General features: G+C 42.1%; 1 protein-coding gene across 1 annotated transcript in view; it reads right to left on the reverse strand.

Annotated features, from left to right (window-relative positions):
- KY (kyphoscoliosis peptidase) overlaps positions 1-15761 on the reverse strand; it is a 30993-nt gene extending 15232 nt beyond the window's left edge. Inside the window, exons 1-6 of the mRNA XM_056850027.1 lie at positions 15506-15761; positions 15244-15252; positions 13610-13663; positions 6932-6979; positions 3761-3835; positions 2316-2372 (exon numbers count right to left, since the gene is read on the reverse strand). Coding sequence (XP_056706005.1) covers positions 2316-2372; positions 3761-3835; positions 6932-6979; positions 13610-13663; positions 15244-15252; positions 15506-15647 — 385 coding nt within the window. The 5' untranslated portion in view covers positions 15648-15761. The remainder of the gene's footprint in view (positions 1-2315; positions 2373-3760; positions 3836-6931; positions 6980-13609; positions 13664-15243; positions 15253-15505) is intronic.
- Between the last annotated feature and the right edge of the window lie 6828 nt (positions 15762-22589).

The following is a 22589-nucleotide window of genomic DNA, read 5'->3' on the forward strand; positions in this document are numbered from 1 at the left end:
TTGGCCTTCTACTGAAGAGGGTTATTACAGTGACCTAAAGAGAGCTAAACCAGATTTACGCACTTTAAAGGTTCCTGCTCTATACAGCTCAGAAAATTACTTTTTGCCATTTGGGAGCTGGGTCGTTTCTTCAAATTGGCGATCAGTTTTAGTCTTTGTCAGGCTATAACTGAAAAGGCTCCCTTAGCCGCAAAATTCATAATAACTCATATAGTCATATGCTGTTACCTTGTAGAAGTTAGAATTGCGTACCAAGCCTCTGGCATGTTGTGAACACTGAAAGAAGGCAATATTTAAACACTAGTAACATTGGTCAGGCATTGACTGGCCTGCTGTCAGATGCTTAATCTAAGATGTAACTTAAAAGGAGCATGTGTCTGAAACACTTTCTTATTCCAAAGGGAATATGCTTTCTAAATGATGCATACCACCTAACCAGTTAAAAAATAGTAGGTTGCACTATACCACTGTTGTGTTTTATATCTGCATTGATTTATAGATGGCTGTGTCTGTGGTGCAGAATATTTGCAGCCAAGACGAGTGTGAACTACAGCTCGGCTACTTGAGACGGCAGGAGGCAGTTCAAAGGAGAGTAAAGATTATATGTTGGTCTGCCTTGTGTGTATACCAAGGGAAGGAGCTGATTTGGGCCAGTTTCTGAAAGAATTTACAGCTAAATTTGTTTACAGCACTGTTGAAGGCTGCTGAATTAGGCTTGCCAACCTCCAGGTGGGGCCTGGAGATCTGCCTGAATCACAACTGATCTCTAAACTTCAAAGTGAGAAAATGGCTTCTTTGAAGCATGGACTGTATGTCATTATACCCTGCTGAAGTCCCTCCCCAGGTTCCACTCCTGAATCTCCAGGAATTTCCCAACCCAGAGTTGGCAACCCTATGTTGAAGAACGGTGCCTGGCAGCTGCTTAATTATTTACAGTGTTTTGTATGTAATCCATTACTTTAATCTGAAGGGTAAACACAGCGTCAGTGGGAAAAGAGGTGAGGAATAGCAGATATATCAGGTGGTTTATTGCATTTGACTGCCCTGCTCTTGAACTTCAGAGGATCTTGGAGACACACCCAGCCTTCTAGGGATCTCTTTTACCAGCTCTCACTTCTGTTCTTTTAGTGACAGCATGAGAACAGTAAATAGTATTGTCACAGGTGAAAAGTGGAGCAAAATCTGTTTATCCCTTTTCTGGGGCATTTACCCAACTTGGTATTTATCCCCTCATATGCCAGTGCTTGGACCTTGGAGGACTGTGAAAGTTGTGTCTTCTAATCTGCTATTAACCTAGGGTTGCCAGGTTCTTCTTCACCACCGGCGGGAGGTTTTTGGGGCAGAGCCTGAGGAGGGTGGGGTTTGGGGAGGGGAGGGACTTCAATGCCAAAGAGTCCAATTGCCAAAGCGGCCATTTTCTTCAGGTGAACTGATGTCTATTGGCTGGAGATCAGTTGTAATAGCAGGAGATCTCCAGCTAGTACCTAGAGGTTGGCAACCCTACATTAACCTAGTGATATATTCAAGGTACATGTGACCTCCTAGAATTCGTAATTCATACTTAAATAAAACAATAAATCAAACAAAATCGCCTCGATTTGAGAGTCATTATATGGGTCTCCGGCCCTGAGCCAAACAGCTTTGTGTGCAGTCATGGGCAGCGTACTTGCCATTACTGCTTGTGAGGATCTCCTCAATATATAAATAACAAGTAGTAAGTAAGTAATCAGTAAATGCTGTCAGTACACGGTAAGTGTGGAGGGAAGGGCAAAGGGGACACAGTCAGTTTCCCGGACCCTCCAAACAGATGATCTGAGCTGGTAGCACTGATCATCCGTTTGGCAGTAAACATGTAGTAGGGAGCACCGTGTGCTCTGCCTTTGGTGCTGGATGTGGGGAATTCTTTCCCCCGCCAATTTTTGTGTGAGTGTGCAACCTAGTAGGGAAGAGTGATCAGTGTGCAGAAGCCCATCTCCATGTACATATAGATCAGTTTGTGCCCTCATTTTTGACATTTAGAAATGGAATTGGAAGGGTTCTTTGGACGTAAAGCTGTACTTCCTTTCTATAACAGATTAATGGCTGACTTAGATGTTAACTGAATTGCAACCCTTATAGTTCCAGAATAAAGTAGAGTTAGTGCAGTTGTGGTAATTATCCCATTGTTAAACTGAAATGTGAATTTGTAACATAAAATAAAAGTGTTTCTCTTAAAATAATACTTCCTGTTTAGAATATTTCAGAATATTTTGTTCCTTCAGTGAAAACTGCAGTGTATATGTAGGACAGATGGCATAGTATAGCCCTGTAGTTACCATGCTGGTCTTTCCAGCCAGGGGGGCGGAGTCTGCGTTTTCCATTCTCTTGAAAACCTATGAAATTGTGAAAAAGAACATGAGAAAGATGGACAGGCCTGTGTGAACAGATAAACAGAAAGGGGGGGGGAAGCAGATAGGAGAGAAGGAGAAAGTGCGTATAGAACAGTCTATCATTTCATTATTAGGAATCTGTTCATGAAGTAATCACCTTAATTTCCCCCTCAGAGAGAATCTCTGCAGAAAGGGGGAGAGGTGCCTCAGGTATGCTACAAGTATTTATTTTGTCAGGAAAATTTTGTGAAGCAGTTATAGCCAAATTAGGATTTTAGGTCATTTGCAGATATCCCCAAACTTTTGCGTCATATATGAGAGACTTCTGGTTACTTTCTTCCTTTTAAAAAAAATGTCAATGTGATAATAGAGAAAATGGAGAAACTGGCTCCACAAAAGTAGGACAATTCCCTTCTAATAAAACTGCCAAAGTGCTAGGAGCTGGGAATTTAAATGTGACTAAAAACTAGGGTTGCCAACCTCCAGGTACTACCTGGAGATCTCCTGCTATTACAACTGATCTCCAGCCGATAGAGTTCTGTTCACCTGGAGAAAATGGCCGCTTTGGCAATTGAACTCTATGGCATTAAAGTCCCTCCCCAAACCCCACCCTCCTCAGGCTCTGCCCCAAAAACCTCCCGCCGGTGGTGAAGAGGAACCTGGCAACCCTACTGAAAACAGGTGTGTCTGCATGTCTCTGATATGTTGGGAGGGGTGGGGGTGACTTGCTAGCATGGAGCATTTGACAAACTTCTGACAAATTTTTGTATCCCTCTGAAGTAGCCTTGACATCTCTTTGATGTATGATTTACTATTTGATGCCAGTTATCAGCCCTCCCCCCCAAATGTATTTGACATATAGGTAATCGTGTTGTGATAACTGGCATCATGTACACAGACCCAGATATTCGATGTGGGTTTCCCCCCTATGCAGACCCACTTGCTGGACCAAGGATCCTTGTGCACCACCAAATGCATAGTCAAGTTTGACAGCACTGACTGCCTGGGGAATGGGGAGGGGAAGCCCCAGTCACTCGGTGGAGACTTAGTCAAGACACCATCTCTGATAAGTGGTTAGTGCTATCAAGTCGACAGGGTACGTCAGCTTCTTCAGTTTGGTGGAGACATCATTGGGGATTCATGATCATGAAAAATCATATGTTCTACTAAAAACACCTCAAAATGGTTTTTGTGTAGTGGGAAGCTGGATGGCAGGATCCTTGGATCAGGCTACAGTCTATGAACAAAGTCTTTCCTGTTCAGTCTGTTGTGTTCTTATCTGAGATTATATTATCTGAGATGACCTTTTGTTACAGACAATACATGTGAATTGAACGGCATTGCTCTTATTTACCAAAAAAAAGTTAGGTTTTTTTTTAAAAATAGCATACCTTTCCCAAAAGAGAGTTTCTTGAGCAACTGTGGGGTGGAATTTCTAGCATGTACCTCTACCGTTACATGAGTACCTAAAACCAACAGGAAATTCAGAGATGAACAAAACTGGCCACAGCAATTCAATTTATAAACACAAACAAACACAAAAGAACAGAAAAAGCAACTATTGCCCCAAGTCACAACATCATAATACCACATGCTTTTTGTTAATCAATTCAGAATGTCAGACTCTCTATTTCTTTCTGTGTCATCCTCCACCCTCACTGTTTATTCTTTTGCTCATCTCATTTATATTGTATTTAACAAAACCATAGCTGCCTTTCATGAACTGATTCCACATATATCTAGCCCACTGTCAGGCATGCTTTCAGTATAAACTATGAATTAACCTGAGTATCTATTTTATGGCTGTTCATCGTTGTTTGAGAAATATCTTAAAAGGAAAACCATGAGGGACTTAGGTGTCTTCCTGAAGTCAAGATATATTTTGACAACTGTGTTCCCCTTGCGTTCAGTGTTACCTCCTCAAACAGAAACTGGCTGGGAGCCTCTGGGTAGTTACAAATGTAAGTTACGCTTTTATGTGGTAGTATCTTTCCAGACAATGAAGACAAGTAATTCATTGATTCTTCCAGCTTTCTTTCTTTTTTAATAAAGTAAAAGGTGTTCTTTGCTGGTGTTTTTTTTTTTTTAAGTTCAGCATTCTGTGAGATTCTTTTTATAATATTTCTCTGCCTACCATTTTGCTTCCAATAGAATTTGTTTGAGAAAAAAATTTACATCATAAAGCCATGGGATGGGGGAAAGCTTGAAGTTTAAACATTGAGCAATAAGGAGGGATCATTAAGTGAATGCCACATGTAAAGGAAGTTTTCACCCACTGGTGGAAGATGGCAACAGAAGTAGATAGATGAGTCTCCCTCAGGAGAGAGTTCTAGAATTTTGGTGTCACTACCGAGAAGGCCCTCTCCTGCATTGTCCCCTGCTTAGTGGCAGAAAGTATCGCATGAAGCAGAGCCTCTGAAGATGATTGTAGCAGTCAGATAGGTTCATTAGGGATTAGGCAGTCCTTGGGGTATGTTGATCCCAAACCATACAGGCCTTTAAAGGTCAGCACTGTCGCATTCTTTATGAATAACATTCAGGATCCAGGTTGCCGTATAACATAGGATGAACTTTATTAACTATTTATATAACTTTGAAATCAGTAATAGAAGGAGAAGAACTGACTTGCTGCTTCAGTCATGACTCTGCTCATCTGCTCTGACCCTAGGATCTAAATCATGTGAAGCACCACCCACTTAAAGTCAGTGCCCTCACTAGCACCTTGAATTGTGCCTGGAAACAGATTGGGAACCAGTGTAGATGGGCCAAGACTGGAGTGATATGGTCCCTACAACCCACTCCAGCCAACAACTCCAGCAGCATTCTGCATCCAACTGAAGTTTCTGAGCACTTCTCAAGGGCAACCCTATGACTGAAGAGAGGTTCTAGCAGTATTTGCCTAAGGACCAAACTACACATTACATTTTTTGGTGAGTTTGGTGTAGGCTCCCTTGACCCAACTCACTTCCTTTGCAATTACACAGCAATTTCAGAGAATGTAATTTTGAAGATCAGAGGGAGCCCTTTTTGCTTGGAACTGCAGTGGGGGGGGGCTCTTGTCTCCCCACCACACACCTTTTTCAGAAAATGAAATGCCCCCCAGCAGGGAGTAATTTATGTCACTTTGAAGCAGCAACTGCTTGGAACACTTAACATGACATTCCCTGTAGCTGCTGTGCGACTGCAAGGAAAGTGAGTTGGGTCAGGGGAACCTAGACCCAACTTGCCAAAACATATAATGTGTACTTTGGCCCTAAGGTGCTGTAATAGCCTGCCTGTGCGTTAGATACCTTTACATATCGATGACAGTTCTACCTCTGGATGCAGCATTATTTATTTATTTAAATGTTTAGACCTTTTTTTCTTCTCAATGGGGACCGAAGAGGTTTACAACATTGTTCTTCTCTCCCCCATTTAATCCTCACAGTGACCATTTAAAGTGGGTTGGGGTGACAGTCACTGACTCAAAGTCACCCAGTGAGTTTCCATGATAAAGTGGAGCTTCAAACCTGCACCTCCTAGATCCTAGTCCAACACACTAACCACTACTTCACATGCCAACTAATGACTTACATAGTTATACTATGGAAATCATGGTCACAGCACCTCTAATGGTAAAGGCCATTTTATGTGTTATAATTATGTGTTGTAACTTATAAAGGTCACTTGAAACAGCCTCTACGTAGTGACTCCGCCATATGACAGCTGTAAAGTAGCTTGCTTCCATGATTCCCACTGCTACTGTGGAAATTTTTAACCATGACTATTGTTGAAATACGTTCCAGATTTTCTCTACCTTTATAAGCTGAATAGTTCCTTTTGTGTGTGAAGTGCTGTCAAGAAGGGGTTTTCAAGGCAAGAGACTAATAGAGGTGGTTTGCCATTGCCTTCCTCTGAACAACAACCCTGGCATTCCTTGGTGGGCTCCCATCTAATTACTAACCAGAGCTGACCTTGCTTAGCTTCTGAGATCTGATGAGATCAGGGTAGCATGGGCCATCCAGGTCAAGACTAGGCCACTTCCTTCTAGGAATTTAAATTTTATATTTTTGCATCTTTAAGTCCTAAACAGTTATTATATTGACTGGTTGTATTAGAAAATCAAGTTTCAAAATGTTCCTGAGATTTCATGGCAAAATAAATGAATACTTGAGGAGCAGATATATTTCCCCTCACTTACACTTTTACAAGCTGTTTATCCCATTGGTCCACATCACTGTACCTATCTAGATTGGGTCTATTCAGATTACCAGCTATACCCCTCACTATCCTCACACTGCAGTAAATTCAGAGTCTGTCCAATTTTGCCTTGTCTATAAGACTGGAAACAGCAACCGAGAAAAGAATTATTCTACCCTATGGAAGCTGGACCCCAGATATGAATTTCATGGTATTTCTATGAACCTCTGGGACTTTTTTGTTTAGTGGTGTCACAATGACTTTTCAAAATAACTTTTCTAAGTGCTTTATGATTTCTTATGGTAATCTAGGATAACCTTTCTCACAGAACTTGCAGCTTTGGCATAGGAAGCTGTCATATCATTTAGTAGTTTGCCACATACCTTGATCTGAGCAGGATGTAATGATTTGCTGCATCTGAACCTCATGACCTGGTGATAGAAAGGAAGGATTACAAACAGAAGAACAGGACTTTAGTCAAGGTATAGAAATTGTGTGATAGTACCTGTCATTGTAAAAGCAGGTTATGTATTTACTTATATGTATTTACTTATAACATTTTAAAGCTGCCTTTCCACCCAATTTAGGGACCGCAAGGTGGCAAACAAGAAAAACATTAAAAACAGCTTTAAAAATACATTTATTTAACAACAGTGAAACAAAACTCCTAAACAGGAAGGAAGGTCAGAGAAGGGATACCAAACAAAATACAATTTTTTTGGCCACACCAGTGGAAAACAGTGATAGAAGGGTTAAAGTAGAGGTTAAATTTTAGTGGAAATTTCAAAAGCAACACTAAAAGAAGTGGATGTTGGTATGGAGGTATTTAGCATGTGCACAAAGTGTGCAACCCTATAAACTAACTACACTGAAATTAATTTGAAATATAGACAACAAATCAACAAAATATACATTAAAAACATTTATAAATTTTAGAGTTCAGTGCAAATGTTGAGTTGTTGTTGGATTTCAGTCACAACATTTGAATTTTGGCAGTGAAGTTCACTGAAATGGAACTCTCTAAAACTGTCAATGCAAATTTCATTTGAAATGCAGAAACACTAGAAAAGCCCTGCTGTGGCAGACCCCATGATCAATCTTGTCCAGCATCCTGTTTCATACAGTAGTTGATCAAATGTCCTAGAATGCTCACAGCAGGGGCAGAGGCAAAAGCTGATGCCCCCCAAACAATTGGCAAGGGCATCCCATTCCTAAGGGGGGTGTAGATCTGTGGTGGCCAGGAGCAGCGCAGCCACACCACCTCCACAGAGGCAGTGAAAATAAAATAACAGCAATTACAAAAATATAAAAGGGAAAATGCTAGTTACTGGGGAAGGGGGAAGGGGGTAGTGGGGGAAACCTATTGCTTTCATGGCCTGCTTGATCCATGAGGCTCTCCACTGTTGGAAACAGTGTTCTAGACTAGATGGATTGTGGTCTGATCCAGCAAGACTCTCTGTACAAATCACTTATTTGGCTACGACCTTTTCTTTCAGCCTCAGTTCTTGCAGTGATAATCCATAGTTTCATAATCTTCAGGTTCTTTCTTTCTGTACCAGAGCTTAGATTTGCCTGGAAGTTATGTATTCTGATTTGGAACCTCTTTCCTCTAATCCTAGATGGGGGGTGGGGGCTAGCTGTGGTTATGCATGGATGAGAGAAAAGAACTAGGCATTTGTTCAGAGGTACATGTTTCCGGACTGAGCTCTGATTCAAATTAAGCCTTGCTTGAAGCTAGACTACTGTGACACGAAGTGGGCTACCCTTGATGCCTGTTCAAGAGTTGCTGTTGGCAAAGTACATTGACAGGAGCACATGAACTCATGAACATATGAAACTGTCTTATACTGAATCAGACCCTTGGTCCATCAAAGTCAGTATTGTCTACTCAGACAAGTAGTGGCTCTCCAGGGTCTCAGGCAGAGGTCTTTCACATCACCTACTTGCCTAGTCTAACTGGAGATGCTGGGGACTGAACCTGGGACCTTCTGCATGCCAAGCAGATGCTCTACCACTGAGCCACAGCCCCTCCCTTAATTGGAGGTGCTAGCTTTTACCCTTTACCTTTCCTTTTATCCCTAAGAAGCTCCTTGATCAATTGATCTTGAGCAGCATATATCTAGTGTTGGAGGGATATAAGGATTGAAACAAATCTTGCCACTGACAATGTAGCCTTGGGGTCCCTATCCCTTAGTAAAAAAGGCATTATGTCAGTCATAGAGGTATTGGATTTGTATATTAAAAGGGGGGAAATATAGTGTGATCGAAGTTCCTCGTAAAAGCGGCATTCCAAAAGGGCATGGGCTAATGAGTCAATAGAGCCAGAACAGCAAGGGCAGATCCTGTCTGAGTATGGTATATTCAGAATTCTGCCCTGCATTACCATAGAAGGGTTAGCATTCAATCTAGCCAAGCAAAAAGCTCTACAGAGACGAGGAGTTGTCAGATAATATGTATAGGCAGGCAGACCACGTGGAGGGGGTATTCCAAAGAACTGGGATGAACAGACGCGACGAGCACGAAAAGTAGTGCTGTTATAATCGAGCTCTTTAATGCGCTTTTTAATTTTGGTTAAAGCTTCAGTTTTCCCAAGATCTAATAACATATCCTGCAAGAAGCCCAACAACGACAGTTTCTCATCTAAGATTTTTTGCCATGAGGATTTAAAAGGGTCATGCTTCAGAGAAGCTAGGAACCCCTCAGTGCTAAAGCACAGTTTAAGGTGTAGTTTAAAGGCAGCCAACCACGCCCTAGCTTTTACCCTTTAAAGCTTGCTTTGGCAGCCTTCAGGCCTTTTCTACCACTTTCCTTTATCCCACCGCAGACCTCAAAATCCAATTAGACTGCCTGCTTAGCTATAATTCATTGACAAGGCTGCATATAATGTGAGGTATTTTTGATGAGGGTTCTAAAACCAAGGAACTTATTCTGGCTGCAAATATGCCAGCATCAAACCATGAAAATTTACATTTAATTACCAAATGCTGAGAAGATGCAACGGGGCTTGGTTGCAACCATCATTTCCTGCTTGGGAGCCCAGTGACTTTGCCCTGGCCACTGCTGGAGACTGAATATTGGGCAAAATTGATCTTTTGTCTAACCCAACAAGGCAGTTCTTATCTTCCAGAAACTGGTTTTCAGAGGACAGTGGCTTGGGCTATCTCCTGTTATTTTAGCCTTGCAATTTGATATTGATTTATTACAGTTGTTACCCGCCCCAAGTCTTCATGATGGATCAGGCTGTGTAAAGGAATGTTAGGCTGCATCCTTATTCTTCCAGAGATCTGTATCTTGACAGTCCCCAGAGAGAAGCCGCAGCATTTCAAAAATGCATTTGCCATTCTGGGTACCACATATCTTATGCCTGTCATGGCTCAAGCCCATGAATGATGAGATATTGCTGCAATGTGGGAGATGGCCATGTGTTTGTTTTAATATGGCTCAATCTGCAGTTACATCATGGCATTCAAAAATACTGTAGGAGAACTGGCTGCTTCATGGTGTCAGACTTCACAAGTACAGTAATCCAACCACAGTGCCTGAAATTGATTTGTTGACACCTCCATGCTGGTACAAGGGGATTTTTTGACAATTCATTATCCAACTAGAGATCCTCAATAGATACCCAAGAGATGGAGGACATTGCTGTAAATTGGGTTCAGTAAATTGCTCATTTTCCTTTTGTGCCCAGATTTCCAGTGATGCTGAGGTTCGGAGACAAAATTTTGGGGGAGGGGTCATCTTGGGGCCCAGGAAGCATTGGTTTTCATCCAGAAATTCTGCAGCTAGTGTTACCAAGAGTCCTGGAGAAAAATGTCTTGTCCTAAGCATGTAAGAATGGTGTAATAGAATGATTTACCAGGGGGTGTTATTTACCTCCATGCCACGAAAAACTTCAGCTGCCCATTTCCACATATTAATCCTCTATCAAAGGGCCTGATGGCAACTCTATCTGCATCCATTCAAATTACAGTTCAGGTACTTCAATTCAACCACGATAGGTGCTGGAATAGTTATTCGTATATAAATTACAGCACCCGCTTCACCTTCAAAATAATCAAATTATCAAATAAAAGGGGGTAGCCATGGGTGCTTCATGCGCCCCGGCAATAGCAAACATCTACATGAATAACTGAGCAGGAACATCTAAACAATTATGACTTTTTTTCACAGCATGTTTTACTGTGCCGAAGGTACTTAGATGATTTGTTTATGATTACAGATTCCAAAGAAATTTTTTGGTTATTAAGGAATGGATTAACACCGTGGATATACACCTAAAATTTACAGGTCAATGTCATGACCAAATGATAACTTTTTTAGATGTGGAAGTTTACAAAACCAAGAATTTAACCTTGGCGGTGAAGCCATATAGAAAACCTACGGATTATGAAGGGGGTTTGCATTCCTCTTCATTCCACCCGATGCATCTAAAAAATAACCTTCCATTTAGCCATTTCTTAAGATTGAAAAGAAATTCCACTGACAGTTCTCACTTTGAGGCAGCAGCTAATAAAACAGCAATCTCTCTGTTTAAGAGAGGATACCCTATTAAAATAGTTAATGAAGCTTACAATAAAACTTTGAACAAAGATTGTCAATCTTTATTGGCCACTAAAAATAAAATCCATAAACAAGATAAAATATATGCATCTTTGCAACATAATACTTTAACTTCGCAAATCAAGAAAATAATTTGGTGCCATTGGCACCTGTTGAAAGAAATTCCAGGGTGCAATCTTCCTCCCATATTTGTATTGAGAAATCCCAAATCTCTTAGGAACTACCTTATAAGGTAAAACATTAACCTTGATGAAATTACTTATTTACATTATTTAATAGTTAATTTATCTTCGTTCTGAATTATGTTTAATTTTGTATGTATCTATATTCATAGAAAATGGAAATGTCTCAGAGAAGAGATAATTATACCGGGTTATGAGCTGATGAAAGCATATGAAACGTGTTATATCTGGAAGGCACGTACTCTTACACCATACCTGGTATCCCCTTTGGGATTTTCTTGGGTGAAGCAACTCCTGTACCCCCCTTTTTCCAATAGAGGGGTAAAAAGTGCTTTGAGCACTTGGCAACGCTATACGCAGCTCTGTGAAGGAAACTGACAAGAGGAATGGATCGCGGAGACTCCGATGGGAGTACACAGACTTCTCTAAACCATTTGAAACTGTGAATGAACTTTGGACATTGATACTGTGTAACCACAGAATGAAGTATTGTTTTTCTTTAGTGTTTTTGCATTAGTTGTAGGTAATTTGTATATTTTAGAGTTGTGGATATGTGACGCTAACATTCCTAACTACTAAATTGTATCATTTGGTTATTGTATATTTTCTGTTTGAACCTTATTAGATACACACACACTAAATATAGGTTTCTTGTCAAAACGTTTTTTGATAATTTGATTATTTTGAAGGTGAAGCAGGTGCTGTAATTTATATAAGAACCTCCAGGTACTAGCTGGAGATCTCCTGCTATTACAACTGATCTCCAGCTGATAAAGATCAGTTCACCTGGAGAAAGTGGCCGCTTTGGCAATTGGACTGTATGGCATTGAAGTCCCTCCCCTCCCCAAACCCTGCCCTCCTCAGGCTCCGCCGCAAAAAACCTCTCACCAGTGGCAAAGAGGGACCTACAACCCTAATTCAAATGCAGGGAGAGGAGGAAGTCTGACCTTGGGCCAGTCACTTTCAGCCTCACAGAGTTGTTGTGAAGATAAAATGGGAAGGGCAGACCACAAGCAGCTTGAAGGAAGGATGGACCATAAATGTGAAGAAAGGATTGGAGACAGTCTGTGTTGCACATAGAGATATTCAATTAACATATTTCTGTTAACGAGAAGTTGTGTGATTTGTTTGCATATGATTTACGGATGGGTCTGGATTAGGGTTTCCAGCTCTGGGTTGGGAAATGCCTAAAGATTTTTGGGCAGAGCCTGAGGTGGGTGGGGTTTGGGGAGGGGAGGGAGTTCAATTGCCAAAGCAGCCATTTTCTCCAGGACAACTGGTCTCTACTGGCTGAAGGTCAGTTGCAGTAGCAAGAGTCTCAAGGAGTATCTTGCTTTTTGGACTCTATCCTTGGACTTCCACCATCCCACTGTGTATATTGGAATTGTATTGTTGTTAACTATTATTGTGTTCAGCATATACTAATGGAAATAGCACTTTGAATTAATTTCACTATCTGAATATATCACTGTTTTGCTAGTGTATTTTGTCTTCACTGCTGTTATTTGCATCAGTACCTGGAGATTGGCAACCCTAGTCTGTGTGGAGTGAGGGTCCCTGAGGGAATTGCTGGTGGGACCCAGGCTGACACTTAGCAGCCTTGCAGATTTCTTGGTAAAAGTAAAAGAATGCCTCTGCCCTGGGACACCAGCTCTGTGACAGCTGGCATTGCATAAGAAGCAGCATGACTGTGCTTTATTGTGGTTTGTCATTAGCAGAATGGGAGTGTTTGCATGAGTGGCTGCACAAAGCCTAATGTTTGTTTGTGAAAATTCAGGTTGCTGCTAAATTGCTAATAACAATGCATTATGTTTGTCAGTTCAAGTATCCAGGGCTTTGGGAGTCAGTCCTGTCTGCCGACCCCATTACCCAATACAAAAAATGCTATTACACCTAGACCCTTTCCTGTCACCCCTGCAAAAATGTCATTGCTGCCTGCTCTCTGCCATGATTTTTTTTTGGGGGGGGGGGAATCATAAAGGTGCCCAAAGGTACCAGTAATGTTGATGCTGGTATCAGGGCTGAATCATTAGCCAGGATGAGCACAGATGTTGGAGTGCTGATAAAGGACAGCTAATTGTCAATTATTTAAATTAGGATTACATCTTTACCGCCTTGTAGGAGTACAGGCATCATTTAGATGTTCTGTTTCAGGCAATAGTGTGTCTTGGGCCATGAAATACAAGCAGAGGGTAGTTTAACTCCAAAAAGTCTCTCTCCCAACACAATAAGGCTGCTTCTGGCAAATATTAGCATGCAACATGACAGGGTGTATTTCTCACATGGATGGGCATAGGGTGAGAGAAAATGACATACCTTGAAGGTCATTTCCTTGGTATTGCTGTCGCCTGTTGTTTCTGTTCCCGTCCCCTTGAAAACCCACAGAACAGTAAGTTGTAGCATGAGTTTCTGAGAGCCCATTTAAATGTGCAAAAACCATATGTGGTGTGGTACATTCCCTCTTGGCTTCTGATTATTTCAGATTGCTGGTGACTGACTGTATATTTGAATGCTTCCTTGGGTTGAAAACCTCCAGGTGGGGGCTAGAGATCTCCTGGAATTACAACTCATCTCCAGACTATAGAGATCAGTCCCCCTGGAGGAAATAGCTGCTTTTGAGAGTGGACTCTATGGTATTACACAGTGCTTAGGTCCTGCCCCTTCCCAAGCCCCACCCTCCCCAGGCTCCATCTCCCAAATCTCTAGGAATTTCCCATTCTGGAGCTGGCAACCCTAATGCTTTCCCATGTTAATCTCTTCCTCCTTCACAATGTTCATGGAAGGCCAGCTAGGGTTGCCAGGTCCCTCTTCACCACCAGCGGGAGGTTTTTGGGGTGGAGCCTGAGGAGGGTGGGTTTTGGGGAGGGGAGGGACTTCAATGCCATAGAGTCCAATTGGCAAAGTGGCCATTTTCTCCAGGTGAACTGATAAGATCTCCACAAAGGAATCCACAGAAACTACTGCCCCCTCATCTGCAAATGGAAATACCATTCCACATGCCCGTTTTTATTAACCACAACATTCTGAAAATTTTGACAATGGGGGAGGTGTTAGGAAGAGAACGAGGAAGAGATGTTAAGAAGCAGAAGAACTGCTTCCATAACTAGTGAACAGGGGTTTCTCTAAGACCTTTTGGCTTTGCAACCATCCTCAATTCATGTATGCCAATTTTCAGACTTTCTCCCGTAATCATGCTTTTTATAAATAACTACAAAATCTAAAAAAGCATGAATTTATACAGTTTGCCTTGGTTATATATGGTATGCAATATGAACAATCCTGCTATTATGTGTGAATGTCTGTCTGTCTGTCTGCCCTAACAGTGGCCCCTTGGTAGGGTTGCCATTATGGCCGGTAGAAAAATGCAGCTCTCTCAAGAAGGACAGTCTCTACACTGCCATCCTCATCCTTATTGCCTTGTATTCTTCAGTTGCTTCCCCTGTGGCAAATGGAAATGCTTGTTTCACCATCTTCCAGGATCTAATGTCCTAACTCCTTATCAACTAGAATTCCCCCCTCCTGGTCACTCATTTTGTTTTATTTTCTGTACAGTGAAAGGAGGGTACTTAGATTACCATTAAATTATGGCCCCCTGCAAAATTGTAATTCAGGTCTTTTATGCGACTGCAGCTATAAGCAGCTCATTCCAGTGTTTAATCACACGCGCATGCATGCAAACATATAAACGTACACACATCGCTCAAGCATTTGTTCCCTTTGTTTATGATGGCAACAGACTGGAGATTGAATTACAGAATCATTGTGTTTCAGCCCACACTGTGGCTTCCTCTGCAGACTGAGGGCATTTTCTGAATGACACTTTGTAGGTTTCTTGCACCGTAAATCGTACATTGAGGACAGTGTTCAAGTATTACTCTCATAACAACCATACATGATGCGGTGATTATCCTCCACATTCCTTTGCAAGGGCTTTCCCCTGTGTTTGCCACAGAGATACCCTGTGCTGCTCTGCATATATGTACAAGATTTTCAACTATCCCAACTTTTTTCACTTGAAGGTTGGTAAGAAATAAGTTGAAAGTTTACAAATAGAGCTAAGACAAAGGGATTTTCCATATGTTGTTAAGAGTGTGGGCGGGGGGGGGGAGTTGTCTGCTTTCTCTTGATCTTTCCTTTTATTCAGATTTTAGTTCTGGGATTGCATGCACTGCCCACCCCTGCAAGCTGCCACATCAATACAGATTTCTTTACCTTGGCTTTGGTGTGAAGAATGGCTCTCCGTCTGTTTGTCTAACTGCAATCTCTGCATGGTCTTCCTCTTCTCAGGCTGGACTATGAGAAGCATTTCTAGAGCTACCGCACTGAGGTCTTTTTGAAACTCCATAGTACCCATTGTGCCTCTCCTCCCTTCCTCTCAGAGATGCTACTTTGCTGTCTCCGCAGCTGCCAGAGGCAGTGGATATTTTCGACCCTTTGAGAAGCAAGTGCTCCCCCTCACCCAAATTGCACACACATATACACACGCACACAAACACACACACAGCTTTTGGCTGACCCTCCAAAAACACTGTTAGTGAGTGCCCTGCAGAAATCTACCCTAATGAGTAGGTTACAAGTCACCTTTGAAAGGAAATCCCAGCAGGGATCCATTTCCTAAACCTGAGGAAGGAGACACATTTCAGGGAGGGAGAGAGAGAGAGTTCTAGTTTCAGAACATGTTCTCTTCAAACCCCCTCCCTTTCTGGCTGCCCTTTCCGCTTTAAGCCCTTGCCCACATGTAAATCCTGCTAACACCACTGTTGCTCTCGGAGAATTTGCTTTGTGAAGCTTGTACAGTCCCTAAAAGGACTTCTCCTGGGCTCTTCCCTTCAACAAACCCAATGTGGAAGCCTAAAACAAAACAAAAAATGTAGATAAAAGCAGCAAAATATACACACACAAACCCCCCCCCCACTGTACTCATATTTATTTATTGTCTTTCTCCTACCCAACTCGCAAAGAGCTCAGGACAACATACATTACTCTCACCTTGATCTTCACAACCCCATGAGGGAGTCTAATCTGCAATATAGCGGCTGGTCCAAAGGTCACCCACTAACCTTTGCAGCCAAGCAGGGATTGAAAGTAGGCCTCTCGGTCTCTCTAGTCACGACACTTCACTGGCTCCCACCATACCTCACCACACCCTGACAGGGATTCTGTTTGTGAATGAAATCTTTTGGCATTAAATCCTTGCGTATTGGCCTTGAGGTAAAATTGGCAATCCTAGTTTCCCCCCCAGAAACAATCCAGTTCCTTAAACACAATTTTAACAACAGAAATACTAAGAGAGACTTTTGCAGCACTTCGGACACTACACACTTCTTTTGGGGCAAGGCTCCTGTTTCTTTCAGTTCTCGTAGCAGAAACAGAGAATATGGAAACAATGGAGATGTCTCAAATTCTTAGGGTCTCCCAGTCCAAAAATGAGGGTCCAAGAAGGAGCCCAATAGACCTTGTTTAATAATTATGAGCGATCTAGTTCAGTGAGCCACTGTAATGGGGAATGAGTGCTGGCTTCAGAATCCTTTCTAAATATATCCTGGGCCTCCATCCTGTCATAGTCCAAGCTGGCAGTTGAGTGATGTTTGGCTTGTGGTCTCAGAGGAACTGGAACACCTGTGAGTTGAAGGACTCTAGTGCAGCAGAGCTACACAATTTTATACTTTTGCAGCACTTGCTCATCTTCTGAATGCTAGCCCCATGCTCCTGATCATGTAACTGGATTTAATGCTACCAAGCCACCAATTGTTGGTGGTATTTGGAGAGGTAATTGTGCCCATGCAGGATGGTTTTGAGATAAATATGTTTTTTTTGAAACACATTATTTTGCATTTCGTTCACTGATATTTGCATGCCATAATAATAAAGAAATGTCTGGAGGAGGGATCTGCTTCCTTTGCTACTCAAGCACAACGGCGCTTGCTCCAACTGTGAGGCCCCTGTGCCCTTCTCCTGCTGAGACCCTTCAAATCTGATCCCTAATCTCCTCTTTGTTGTTTTGAAGCCAAAGCCTTGAAAACCTAAGTGCAGTGGGGGTTCTGAAAATGAGTCTCAAAAGCACACCTGGTCTGCCATGACCAAGGTAAATTCTATCAGAGAGGCAAGGTGTCACTGGAATGCATAAAGAATTTAGATTCTCCCAGCTCCGGCACATCTAATACAATCATATCCCTTGCTCTGAGGGATACTTCATCAAGGCAACACAAATAATTTCCAGCTATAGACAGCTGGGCAGCTCTTAAGTATTGCTAATCCAACCCAGCCATTGATAAAGACAGCCTAATATTTGATCCACCCAGGATGAGCCATCAAACTCATTAGTCATGCCCGGTCCTTTATAATTCGCTAAAAACATCCAACACTCACCCCACCTTGGAATGTCAGGTATTTCTATCTTAATCTTCCTGCCAGATTTTCACAGCATTTACCTTCAAACTGCCCAGTCAAATTCAAACTTCATATTTTGGACCAATTCGATCCTGGGTAAGTGGGGTCTCATGTTTAGCTATGGGACCCTTCCCCATAAAAAGGCCGTCCCAAATCGATGGAAAGTGTGTCAGGTCTTCCTGCTACCTGGATACCCCGAGACTTCTTTGCAGGCTTCTCTTCTGTCCTCGATATTCTGCTGCCTTGGACTTCTGCTGCATGGACTCCCCACAGTTCTCTGCTTCTTATCCCTCTTGGATCAGGTAGTATTGTCCATTGGTATATCCTCCCTTCTCTCTCCTTGCCCCTTCTCTTTACCTTACACTATCCTCGTAGTGTGCATGTGTATTGGGAGGGAGAGGGTGGTTTATTATTGGTGGTCTTAAGGGTTTTGTTGTTTTGGTTTGCGCCTAGAGTTGTGCTTATTTGTTAGTAAATAAATATTTCATTGAACTGGTTGGACTCTGTCCCTTTTCTTTTGGGACTATTGCTCTGGAATAAAACCTCCCTGTACATAGACAACAGATCCCTTGTTTACCCTTCTGGAAACCCTTTAACAGTTAATTGCCCCCCTCTCTGGGTCCAGTTCAGGTAACACCATCTTCTGTTGACATCACTCAGTTGGCATAGCGAGGCGACAGCTATCGCAATATTCCAAATATGCTTTCTGATATGGGACAACTTCCTTCTTTCCTTGACAGATGAACTAATAGAACCTGTATATCAATTACAGACCCCTTACAGCTGCATCATGGGATAGTATGGTTGCCAATCTCCAGGTGACACATGGAGTTCTCTTGGAATTACAATTTATATGCAGACTACAGAGATCAGTTCCTCTGGAGGAAATGGCAGTTTTGGAGAGCAGACTCTGAAGGCATCACATCTTCACTGAGATCTCTGCCTTCCCCAAAAATCCACCCCCCAAATCTCCAGGAATTTACAAATCTAAAGTTGGCAACCCTGTAGGATGGTCAAGTGATATTCCCTGGAGGACTGATTAACTGATTGATTTAGAGCATTTTAATATCACCTTTATGCCTCAAAGGGTGATGAACAAATAATACTAATGCATAAGATCCCATAACACACCTGCACTTACAAGGATAAAATAAAGTCATGCACTGTGCCTAGTACAGGTTTGAATGCCTTACAAATAAAGATTGGTTGCACCTCTTTTGGAAGAGTCAGTACCACTTATACTTCATGGAGAGGGAGTTCCATAATCCAGGGGTGGTAACTGAAAAAGCCTTCCCATGCGTCCTAGTCAATCCAATTTCAGCAATGGCTAGTTCTTGCAGGAAAGCACCATCTGATGATATTGACATCCAGATGCAAGCAGTCCTTCTGGGCTTCAGTTGTTTAAAGCTTTAAATCCCTTTACATCTGTACCTTGAACTAGACCCAGAAACAAATTGGTAGCCACTGTAGATGAAGTAACACTGGCTGAATGTGATCTCCACATTATGTCAGCGTCACGTTTTGTACCCACTGAAGTTTCTAAACCGTCTTCAAAGGCAGCTGCGTGTAGGGCCCATCTAACCTGGATGTCTCCAAGGCACGTGTGTCTAGGGTGAGGTCTGATTTCTCCAAGAATGGCCATACTGGCTGACTAGCCTTAGAAAAAGACTGTTCAGGCAAATTTAGAACCTGCCTGCCACTGGCAATGCATGATCCAAAATTACCCTCAGGGTGCAACCCTGGTCCCTTATAGGGAGTGTAACCCCACTAAGAACTAGTGAAGTAGCCACTCCAGGGTCAACCTTATCTCCTACCCAAAGCACTTCGGTCTTATCTGACTTAAGTTTCAATTTATTTTCCCTCATCCAATCCTTTACTGACTTCAGACACCAGTTCACCACTTTCACTACCATCCAGGACCACTGTGGGGAGGGCGGACTAGGGGTACAAAATTGCCAGGGCCAAGTCAGCTGGAGGGCCCCGGGGACCAGCAGCAGGCCATAGTCACCAAATGCATTTGTTTTAACCTAATGCAGTTCTGCACTGCAGCCACTAGGGGCGCAGGGAAGACCGAGTACAGTGAGCAGGAATTCTGACTGCTGGTCAAGCCTTTCTGCATTGTTTTCTAGGAGGTGAGAGAAACCCTTGCGTCCATCCGCCAAGCCAGCACTGGAGAAAGGCAAGACCAGCAAGGGCAAGCTGCAGTCCTTGCCAGGATGCAGCCTCCTAATAAGATTGTTATCTCCAGCAGTCAATGGTTTACCTCTTCCTTTAGTTCCACTCAGCTCCATAGTTTTCTCTGCACATCCAGATCTGTTAGTGTGTGGCAGCAAAAAACGAAACAACAACAGCAACCGTTTGGTGTTTTTTTCTTCATTTCTCTAACTTATTTCCCACACTTTTCTCCTCCTTCACTCTCTTCCTTTCACGATCTGCCATTCCTCTCTCCCTACTTCTTATTTTTCTCCCCACTCCCAATTTTTCAGTCTTGGTGTCAGCTCCTTCTCTTCCATCCTCGTTGGCAATTTAGAGCGTTTTTAACAGTCATATAGCAGCAAACCTTTGTTAATATTATGAACAGAAGGGGGGATTAATATTTCCTCATGATCTATCGAACTAGTAAATGGAAGTCTCTCCACTCCACCCTTTACATCATGATAATAGAATGTTTATCTGCGTTAGTGATAATAAATGAGGAATAGAAGTTAGAACTTAGTTTATATTCCATCGCAAATAGCATTTGGGGGGCGTGTCTGGAGATAACCTGGGCCAGGATATTCCAGTTCCTTTCATGTTTGGATCTGGAACTCATGACATTCTAAAGCTGTCGGCCAGTTTTGAGATTCCTGGTTTTATGTTCTGATCAGTTGTATCTGACATAGATGGACAGACTTGTGGATTCTTTTACTAGTATAAGTGCATGGTAACAACCAGGCAAGTAATTTGTTTTGTTATGATATCTGGTTTGGATAAGAGTCATATGGTAGGATGAAGTGGAATCTTTGTCCCATGGTCGCTCTTAGCAACCCTGCTACCGCCCTGGATTTTGCTGGAAAAGAGAGAGTTTTATGTTATCAGTATATTTATGACACTGAGCTCCAAATCTCCAGGTGATCTCTTCCAGGAGTTTCACATAGATAATTATTTTTAATGGGTGATTTAGAAATAGAGTTGCCAGCTCTGGGTTAGGAAATACCTGGAGATTTTGGGGGCAGAGCCTGAGGAGGGCAGGGTTTGGAGAGGGGAGGGACTGCAATGCCATAGAGTCCAACTGCCAAAGCGGCCATTTTCTCCAAATGAAACGATATCTATCAGCTGGAGATCAGTTGTAATAGCAGGAGATCTCCAGCTAGTACCTGAAGGTTGGCAACCCTATTTAGAAACCTTTGGAGGCATTCAGAATGGGGGGGGGGTATTCATGGTTTTAGAACCTGAGGCAGCCCCTCAGTGGAGGAGAGTTGGAGGGTGTTCAGTGCATATAGTTTTCAAGCGTGCTCAAGATCCTAGCAGTGTAGCTCCTGGAAAGGAAAGGCATGCCCTCATTTTGTGGTTTCAAAGGCCTGCTGTGAATAATTTGCAGAATGCAAGGACTTGAGAAAGGAGAGTTTTCAGTTTCCCAAGTACAGCCTAGATATTCATGTGTTTGTGAGTTATTTTGTGTAACAGTCTTTGATTTATAGTGGCAGATATTAGTGGATTATGTAGAATATAAATATTTTGATGCTTTGTGCATCTTTGCTGATTAGTAATACAGATCAGTAATTTTCTTCAAGAAAGGGCTTTGTTGTGGAGAAGAATTCTATGAAATTATACTCCCTGGTGATCTGGAATATCTCATGGAGGTTATAACCTTTCCCCTTACTGAATATATTCCAATCCTTTTGAACACAATGCACTCAATTTTTCCTTCCACATGAAGAATGATTCCTTTAAAGAGATGTGACAAATCCATATAATATCTATTTACTGTATGTGACTTCAGTGTTATTGTGGATTTCACTGTGAAACTCAGAGCAGATTTACTGTGTCCTCTAGGTAATTTTGCGTTTGGCCTCTGTAAAAGCCATTTGTGTGTATTAATTATGAATGTAATCTAAAGTATCATGGGTCAACGTCCTTGTTCTGGCAATCATGCATATGGTAATTGATGTTTCCTCCCAAGTTAATGAATCCTGGAAGGAAGAACTCAGCAGTAAACAGCACTAAGTAAGAATGCTTAGAGTACAAGACTGCGAAAGCCAGTTTAGACACCCTGTAAAATGGAATTGGAGTAGAAACATTTGCTATTAAGTGGGATGAACATAGTAATTATAACAGTTTTACAAACATGTATTTCAGATTACCAATCGGAACAGACTATTTTTCTTTACATAACCTACAACATTTATGGCTTTCCTGTTAGTTGAGTGGAAGGTAACAGTGCAGTGTTACAGCCTTCTAAGCCTATTGGCTAGATGGGTGTAGCTTTGTTTAGGATTAACTGTAGATTTCCTCAAGAGAACTCGAAATATCAGAGTTTCCCAGGAACTGTGATGAACCATAGAGTTTTGCCCAAATCCTAGAGCATCACCTTGATGTCATGCCAGTGATATAAGGTCACTTCTGGGTGTTTTCTGGCAGTGATATTGCACTGCTGGTCAAGCACCATTAAATAAAAAAATTCCTCCCACTGGGGCAATGAAAAGGGGAGCAGGAAGGTTACAAGTCTCCCCAAGTATACATTTGGCATTTCTTCCAAGCAGTCCTGAGTGAGAAAGACATTTTGGGAGATGTCTGTATTTTTATTCTACTGAATTATTTTTAAGAAACAAAATCAGCTTTGGAAGAGTACAAATTGGGCTGGAGAGGAAGGGTCATTTCTCAGTTGAGAGTCACTCTCCACAAACTGCTTGTTCACCTCCATGTG

Source organism: Euleptes europaea, chromosome 5 (assembly GCF_029931775.1).
Source record: "Euleptes europaea isolate rEulEur1 chromosome 5, rEulEur1.hap1, whole genome shotgun sequence".
NCBI lineage: Eukaryota > Metazoa > Chordata > Lepidosauria > Squamata > Sphaerodactylidae > Euleptes > Euleptes europaea.